General features: G+C 40.1%; 1 protein-coding gene across 9 annotated transcripts in view; it reads right to left on the reverse strand.

The window, feature by feature from the left end:
- LOC139751571 (uncharacterized) overlaps positions 1-9,580 on the reverse strand; it is a 51,401-nt gene that overhangs the window by 40,555 nt on the left and 1,266 nt on the right. For 8 of the 9 annotated variants that reach the window (XM_071667152.1, XM_071667145.1, XM_071667147.1 and 5 more), the window contains 2 exons: positions 9,391-9,575; positions 5,363-5,484 (listed from right to left, as the gene is read on the reverse strand). In XM_071667152.1, the coding sequence (XP_071523253.1) occupies positions 5,363-5,475 (113 nt within the window). In that variant the 5' untranslated portion in view covers positions 5,476-5,484; positions 9,391-9,575. The remainder of the gene's footprint in view (positions 1-5,362; positions 5,485-9,390; positions 9,576-9,580) is intronic. The other variant, XM_071667153.1, reaches the window with a different exon arrangement.

A 9,580-nucleotide genomic window follows, 5' to 3' on the forward strand; every position in this document is an offset into this window, starting at 1 on the left:
ATCATTTTTTTATTATACTTTGACGCTGTCTCCCACATTAGTGAGGCAGCACAAGGAAACAGACAAAAGAATGGCCCAACCAACCCACATACACATGCATATACATTAATGCCCACACACACACATATACATACCTATACATTTCAATGTATACATACATTTACATACACAGACATATACATATATACACACGTACATATTCATACATGCTGCCTTCATCCATCCCGCCGCCACCCCACCACACATGAAATGACACTCCCCTCCCCCCGCATGCATGCACATCCTATCCACATCCAGGCCCCACAAAACTTTCCATGATTTACCCCAGACACTTCACATGCCCTGGTTCAATCCACTGAAAGCACATTGACCCTGGTATACCACAATGTTCCAATTCCCTCTGTTCCTTGCATGCCTTTCATCCTCCTGCATGTTCAGGCCCTGATTGCTCAAAATCTTTTTCACTCCATTCTTCTACCTCCAATTTTGTCTCCCACCTCTCCTCATTCCCTTCACCTCTGACACATATATCCTCTTTGTCAATCTTTCCTCACTCATTCTCTCCATGTGACCAAACCATTTCAATACACCCTCTTCTTCTCTCTCAACCACACTCTTTATTACCACACATCTCTCTTACCCTTTCATTACTTACTCGATCAAACCACCTCACACCACATATTGTCCTCAAATATTTCATTTCTAACACATCCAATCTCCTCCGCACAACCTTATCGATAGCCCATGCCTTGCAACCATATAACATTGTTGGAACCACTATTCCTTCAAACAACCCTCCCCTCCTTGTATTCTAACTTTCTAAAAAGGAAACAGGAGTCATGCGGGGAGTGCTCATCCTCCTCGAAGGCTCAGATTGGGGTGTCTAAATGTGTGTGGATGTAACCAAGATGAGAAAAAAGGAGAGATAGGTAGAATGTTTGAGGAAAGGAACCTGGATGTTTTGGCTCTGAGTGAAACGAAGCTCAAGTCAGAGGGTGGTGAGAGGACAAGAGCAAAGGAAGGTGTAGCACTACTCCTGAAACAGGAGTGGTGGGAGCATGTGATACAGTGTAAGAAAGTAAGCTCTAGACAGATATGGGTAAATCTGAAAGTGGATGGAGAAAATGGGTGATTATTGGCACCAATGAACCTGGGCATGAGAAGAAAGATCATGAGAGGCAAGAGTTTTGGAAGCAGCTGAGTGAGTGTGTTAGCAGTTTTGATGCACAAGACCAGGTTATAGTGATGGGTGATTTGAATGCAAAGGTGAGTAATGTGGCAGTCGAGGGAATAATTGGTGTACATGGGGTGTTCAGTGTTGTAAATGGAAATGGTGAGGAACTTGTGGATTCATGTCCTGAAAAAGGACTGGTGATTGGGAATTCCTAGTTTAAAAAGAGAGATAAACATAAAGATACGTATGTAAGTAAGAGAGATGGACAGAGAGCGTTATTGGATTACATGTTAATTGATAGGTGCATGAAAGAGAGACTTTTGTATGTTAATGTGCTGAGAGGTGCAACTGGAGGGATGTCTGATCATTATCTAGTTGAGGTGAAGGTGAAGATTCGTAGAGGTTTTCAGAAAAGAAGAGAAAATGTTGGGGTGAAAAGAGTGGCGAGAGTAAGTGAGCTTGGGAAGGAGACTTGTGTGAGGAAGTACCAGGAGAGACTGAGTGCAGAATGGAAAAAGGTGAGAGCAAATGACACAAGGGGAGTGGGGGAGGAATGGGATGTATTTTGGGAAGCAGTGATGGATTGTGCAAAAGATGCTAGTGGCATGAGAAGCGTGGGAGGTGGGCAGATCAGAAAGGGTAGTGAAGGGTGGGATGAAGAAGTAAGATTATTAGTGAAAGAGAAGAGCAATCAGGGCCTGAATATAACCTAACCTAACCTAACCTAACCTAACCCTGTGTGTGTGTGTGTGTGTGTGTGTGTGTGTGTGTGTGTGTGTGTGTGTGCTTTGAAGAATGTGTGGAAAGAGAATGTTACCTCGGAGAGCAAAGATGGGTATGATGGAGGGAGTTGTAGTTCCAATAATATATGATTATGAGGCATGGGCTATAGATAGGATTGAGCAGAGGAGGGTGGATGTGTTGGAAATTAAATGAATGTACCAGTGAAAGTTCAGCAGTGGAGGAGGGAAGAATACATAACGTCTAAGCAGAATGTTGAGACGCTGATAGAGAAAGAAAGAGTTTATGAAGATTCTAAAAGAAAGTTGAGTGAAAAGTTTAGGGAAATTAAGAAACTGTATTGAAAGGAAGTGAAAAAAGAGAGAGGTAGATGTAAGAGTGAAAGTGTTTAATGTGAGAGGTAAGGAAGGAGAGTTGCTGAATGAAAAGGAGGAATGAAAGGAAGATGGAAAGAGTATTTTGAAGGACTGAAGAATGTGTGAGAAGGTGTGGCAGCAGTTGTTACATGCATGGGTATGGCTGATGGAAAGAAGAGATACAACTGCAAGACCCTATAGCAAGAAGGGAAGCAAAAAAGGTGATAATGAGGCTGAAGGTAGGAAAGGCACCTGGAGTGCATGGGACTATGGCTGAAATACTGAAGTATGGAGGAGAAAATGTAGCAGAATATCCAGACGTATCTGATATAATATTTAGCATGGACACAGAAAGTTGTGCCTGAAGAATGAGTGAAAGCTATTACTGTTCCTTTATTGAAGGGGAAAGGTGCTGAGGATGTATATAGCAACTACAGGGGACTATGTCTGTTAGGTATACCAGGAAAAATGTATGCAAAACTGTTGATTGCTAGACTGATGGAGGTGACTGAATGCAAAATAAGGGAAGAGTGACTGGATTTCGGGAAAGGCTAGGAATGTAAGGATCAGATTTCCGTGGTGAAAATGACTGTGGGAAAGTATCTGGCAAAAGGTAAGAAATTACATGCAGCTTTTATGGATCTGGAGAAAGTGTATTATAGAGTGGAGTGGATACTTTATGGAATGAGTTAAGGATATATGGGGTAAGGGGACAACTGTTGGATGGTGTGAAAGCCTTCTATAGAATAGTCAATCAATGTGTAAGAGAGGATTGAGAGTTGAGCAATAGTTCTGGTATACATGTGGGTATGAGGCAAGGCTGTGTGATGTCACCATGGCTCAATAACATATACGGAATAAGAGAGGTGAAAGCAAAACAGGAAAAGGGGGTGTAGAGATGGAGTGTGGTGGTGAGGTACAGGTGACTAATGACAAGCCTGTTTGCAGACGATACTGTGTTGTTTGCTGAGAGTGAGGAGGAGATGCAAAAGGTTGTAAGTGTGTTGTATGATGTGTGTAAGCAAAGGCAACTAAAGGTAAATGCAAGTAAAAGTAATGGAGCTTGAAAGGAAACAGAGTAAAGGTATAGATTTGAAAAAAAAAAATAGTGAAAGAAGAAAGTTTACTAAACCATGGTATAGATATGGGCAAAGAAAGACCAGAGGAAGTGAGAAAATTTAAGTATTTAGGAGCTATCTTGAGTAAATTTGGTGATATGGAAGGAGAGATAACAGAGAAAGCAGATCAGGGGAGAAGAGACATTGGGTCCCTTACTAGAATATTGAAGGGTAGAAGTGCAAGTATGGAGGTGAAGTAAGGATTAAGGGAAAGCATAGTCCTCACAACCCTGACCTATACAGCTAAAACATGGACAAGGAATGAGGTTAAGAATCCAGGCTCTGGAAAAGAAATATTTGACAGGAGCATGTGGCATGACTAGATGGAATGAAGAAAGAAATGAGGGTGGGTGTATGAGAGATGTGGTATAGCAGGAAATGCAAAGGTAATGAACTGTGGATTGGTAGAGTGGGTAAAAGAATGCAAGATGGGGAGTTTATAAGGAGAGTTTATGATGGTACAATTAAAGGGGATGGCATAAGAGGAAGATCACCTGTAACATGGGAAATGAGTGGAAGAGTAATGGAGGAAGGGAAATGATGGAAAAATGTGTGAAACAGTGTATGCAAAGGAGGCATTCACAGATGGGTATGTGGAGACTTTTGCTGTGGCACTCCTTTGATGGGAGTTCCCTGAGGAGATGGGCATCAGAGTTATACAAAGACAGATAGTTATGTTTGAAAATAAGATGCTTATTTACCTTATCCATGATGTGGAAGCTGCTAGCTATCAGGTATTCCATGTAACCCTGGCATCATCATTGGGAAACCTTTAAAATCCATATCAAAGTCTTCCTTCACTATCTCACTTTCCCTTTTCATATCTCTATCTACTCCCATGTTGCTGAAATTTTCTTATATGTACTAAAACACAGTGCTCTAGGGAATAAAGAAACTGACTTGGTTCAGTCTATATGGGCAGAGCTAGATCAGGGGATGAGTTTTATGATGCAAATTTAATCTTAACATATCACGATTTATAAATTAATTACATGTAAAAGTATAGGATATGTACAAAAAAGAGAGCTTACACAACTTACAGGGCCACAGTATAACAATAAGATTAACATGAACACAACACTGGCTAAGGGTAGCAGAGGAGGTAAGGAGGGTGAGCCTTGTGATGGACATTCATTAAATGACATCACTATTTATGGCTACTACCTACATATTTACAAATATATTTACACGTCTACATATTTTTTCATACATATCCGCCATTTCCTGCATTAGCAAGGTAGCATTAAGAACGAGGACTGAGCCTTTGAGGAATATCCTCACTTGGTCCCTTCTCTGTTCCTTCTTTTGGAAAATCAAAAATGAGAGGGGAGGATTTCCAGCCCCCCTGCTCCCTCCCCTTTTAGTCGCTTTCTACGACAATCAGGGAATACATGGGAAGTATTCTTTCTCCCCTATCCCCAGGGATCAGTCTATATATATTCACATTTATTTACAAGTGCAATTACACATCAGAATTGCCAACAAGGAATGGAAGTCTGAATAAAGCACCTATAATGACCAAAGCCAATTTAGCAGCCATACAAGTGTCAAAAATTGGCAGGCGACTTAAATCAAGCCTGCCAGACTTAGCACTCATATGGAGACTATTTTTGACTACTTAGGAAATCTTAATAAGAAGATTCGCAGCATTTAAGAGTTAAGCCAAATGACATTAGGGTTTGGAGATTCAAGAGTCTTGATACATGTTGGTGAAATGGATGGTAAAAGAGTTAGGTCTTTTAGAGAGGCAAAGCTCAAGGGGGTGGGGACAGTATAGCTATTGTTAAAACCCTCCTCATTGGTACCACAGATAGCTGTCATGTATAACATTCTGAAATAAGAGTACTTTACATCAAACTACTACAAACTAATCGAATTACCATACCTTCATAAAACTTTAAAAGCATTTCATTGACACAACAATGAGGTAATATAATAATCAACATATTCATCATCTAAAAATTTTCACTAACCTCTGATGAATAGCTTTGCATTGCTTAACATGTTCAGCTAGTTCTAGGCGCCAGGAGAAAGGACGATGGCAACCACTACAAATAAAACGACCTTTACCATGAATGGCACCCATGACTAAATCCTGCAAAAACATGTGGTATTTTAGGAAACAGGATTGTTCATTACATTATTGGGAATAGTGATAGCACACTGGAAATATATACTGATTTTGAGTTGCATATCTGATTATCCTTTTTAGGTAAGACTTACTTAAAGAAAAAGTTATCAAGACAGAAGTTACAAAGTTGTTTTGAAAGTATAGTATGTAACTTTGACCAGCATATGGACGCAACAAAGAGCCTTATATTTCCAGAAAAGAGTCTTCCCCTTACCCATGAGTTCTGTTTCAAATCCAGGTTCCTTCTCTAAAATATACTACCTACCTTTTCTCTCTACTCATCTTGGTTACATCCTCACACATTCAGACACACCAGCCACCTGAGCCTTTCAGGAGGATGAGCACTCCTTGCTTGGCTCCTTTTTATGTTCCAACTTTTAGAAATTGAAATACAAGAATTAATGAACAGTAAATCAAGTATGTGCAAATTCAGTTCCTGCAAAATCAGTATAAACAAGGGAAACCAGTGCATATAGGTAAAATGTTTAGATACAAAAAAAAATAAGCACAAACACTCACAGGTAACAGTAACAAAGCTATAAGTGCTAAAATACTTCAAATCTATTTTGTGTAATCTGGGATACCCATTACTACATTAAAAAGAAATGGCTTTCATGAAAAAAGTTTTGTTAATGTTCATAAAGACTATCAAAGTTGGAAGAAATGGCCTTCAAGGCTGACTGCTAAAAAACTTGAATATTTGGTCCCTTCTGTACTGAATGAGTATCATATCATGAAGCTGTAATAACAATGAACCTTGAATGACAGCCTTTGTTGGCCAATAAGGCCTGATTCTGGTGCCCTTAGATCCTGCCTTTGATCCTGAGATACCTTTGTTATAATTTGAGGCTGCTAGTTCACATATTCTCATTAAGTACAACAGACTAAGTATAATCTATAAAGCTTTTAAAAAGTGACCTTTGGTGTCCTCAAAGCAGCCTTCAAGGCCTATGAACCACAGCCTAAAACTATGTACAGATTCTGAAGTCTCTACACATAAAAACTAGGGCCTCTAGGTACTAAAGTTCAGCAGTGTAAGAGTAACAAACAAAAACACATGAAAATATATGTTAGATGGAATTATATCTTTGTAATGCAAATAGGGTTATGGTCCTCTGTAGGTGGAAAATCAACCAGTATCTTCCTCAAACCTGAAGCTTGACCTTTTTGTACTGAATCTCTAAGTGCTTTGCAAGAACTTTTTTGGTGCCACTCAGACTGCAATTCAATCTAAAGATAACAAAAAACAAATTATAATAATTTTGCATGTTTATAGCTGACCACTGAAAAATCATAGATGCTGTATAGTAAAATAATATTCAAGAAGGAAATAACTAGACCAACAGCAATCCTAAGATAGGCCTGCTATCATCAGAAATATATGTCTCTTATTTCTAATATATGGTGTGGGAAGCAAGTTGTTAGAAGCAGTGAAAAGTATCTATCGAGGATGTAAGGCATGTGTACGTGTAATGAGAGAGGAAACTGGTTGGTTCTCAGTGAATGTTGGTTTGCGGCAGGGGTGCGTGATGTTTCCATGGTTGCGTAATTTGTTTATGGATGGGGTTGTAAGGGAGGTGAATGCAAGAGTTTTGGAAAGAGGGGCAAGTATGCAGTCTCTTGTGGATGAGAGAGCTTGGGAAGTGAGTCAGTTGTTGTTCGCTGATGATACAGTGCTGGTGGCTGATTCATGTAAGAAACTGCAGAAGCTGGCGACTGAGTTTGGTAAAGTGTGTGAAAGAAGAAAGCTGAGAGTAAATGCGAATAGGAGCAAGGTTATTAGGTACAGTAGGGTTGAGGGACAAGTCAAATGGGAGGTAAGTTTGAATGAAGAAAAACTGGAGGAAGTGAAGTGTTTTAGATATCTGGGAGTAGATTTGGCAGCGGATGGAACCATGGAAGCGGAAGTGAATCATAGGGTGGGGGAGGGGGCGAAAGTTCTGGGAGCATTTAAGAATGTGTGGAAGTCGAAAACATTATCTCGGAAAGCAAAAATGGGTATGTTTGAAGGAATAGTGGTTCCAACAATGTTGTGTGGTTGCGAGGCGTGGGCTATGGATAGAGTTGTGCGGAGGAGGGTGGATGTGCTGGAAATGAGATGTTTGAGGACAATATGTGGTGTGAGGTGGTTTGATCGAGTAAGTAATAACAGGGTAAGAAAGATGTGTGGTAATAAAGAGAGTGCGGTTGAGAGAGCAGAAGAGGGTGTTTTGAAATGGTTTGGTCACGTGGAGAGAATGAGAGGAAAAATTGACAAAGAGGATATATGTGTCAAAGGTGGAGGGAACGGGGAGAAGTGGGAGACCAAATTGGAGGTGGAAAGATGGGGTGAAAAAGATTTTGAGTGATCGGGGCCTGAACATGCAGGAGGGTGAAAGGCGTGCAAGGAATAGAGTGAATTGGAACAATGTGGTATACCGGTGTCGATGTGCTGTCAATGGATTGAACCAGGGCATGTGAAGCATCTGTGGTAAACCATGGAAAGTTCTGTGGGGCCTGGATGTGGAAAGGGAGCTGTGGTTTCGGTGCATTATACATGACATCTAGAGACTGAGTGTGAACGGATGTGGACTTTGTTGTCTTTTCCTAGCGCTACCTCATGCACATGCGGGGGGGGAGGGGGCTGTTATTTCATGTGTGGCGGGGTGGCGATGGGAATGAATAAAGGCAGACAGTATGAATTATGTACATGTGTATATATGTATACGTCTGTGTGCATATATGAATGTATACGTTGAGATGTATAGGTACGCATATTTGCGTGTGTGGACATGTAAGTATAAAAATGTGTATGTGGGTGGGTTGGGCCATTCTTTCATCTGCTTCCTTGCGCTACCTCGCTAACGCAGGAGACAGTGACAAAGTAAAATAAATAAAACAAAAATGATTCATCACAAGAATGTCATGATCTCTGCTATACTATATAATGACTCTCTCATCTCTGTTCATTGGTCCCAGCCTGTAGACACTGTGAGGAAGTTGTTTGATGCATGACTTCAATCCCTTATGCACAGTTGCCAATAATTCACCCATTTCCTTGGCAGGATAAAGACTGTCGGGTGTTGGGGTTTTATATTTTTGGGAAAATATCATACCACATTATTACATAGTTTAGTGGGAAGGTTATGTCAGAAATATGGAAGTATGCAGAAGAAAACAGTGATGATGAGTGATTAAGCCAGGCATGTCATTCAAGTAGAGCAAGAAGAGTAGCATTCCTACAACAGAACCTTACAGCACAACATCGGTGACCTTCATCCATTTTCCATTTGGAGAAAGCTCCTCCAAAATGTGTCGTTTTTGCCTTCCTCTATGATAATTTTCAGTCCATTTAAGGAGTTTCCCCTTATTCTTACCTAGTGATCCAGCCCAATAATCAAATTTCCATGTGGTAGAGTGAAAAGCACACTGGCATTCCAGATACAAAACAATCCTCAGCCTTCGCTTTTGTGAACAACAGCTCAATTTCTTGTAGAAATCTGAGAGGTTCATAACACATGATCTTTCCTGAAAACCATGTTGCCCCTCACTAAGGTAATTTCTCCTCTGTGTGCGTGTGTGTGTGCATGTAATACAGTTGAATAAATATTCAAACAAGATATCAATGACTGTCTCAACACTCAACTATGATTATAGTAATAATATGGATGGAAAAAGATAAATAATGATGAAACAATAATAAATACATATAACAATACCACAACTAATGTTATAATGAAGCTAGTTACATAAGCATCTTCAGAAGCAAGAGAAATTAGGAAAAGGGTAGAGACTGAGCTATCATAAATGGAAGCAAGTGGACTTAATATATAAACAAGGTGACAGCATTGTCCTGGGAGACATGTTAACACTATGCTGTTTAACACTTACCAATATTTCAGCAATGTGCTCCCACCATGAGTTTATCTCTCCCTGGGTAAGATGAGGTCTATATCACTTGTTTCTTGGTTGTTTCATTATTCGTTTACAATCCTCTTTCGTTTTATAAGGGGGAGAGTTTTTTCACTTGACTACTTCTGTATCTAAGACATATTTCAGTCCTTATGGAGACCAATCTGGG

Source organism: Panulirus ornatus, chromosome 11 (assembly GCF_036320965.1).
Source record: "Panulirus ornatus isolate Po-2019 chromosome 11, ASM3632096v1, whole genome shotgun sequence".
Taxonomy (NCBI): domain Eukaryota; kingdom Metazoa; phylum Arthropoda; class Malacostraca; order Decapoda; family Palinuridae; genus Panulirus; species Panulirus ornatus.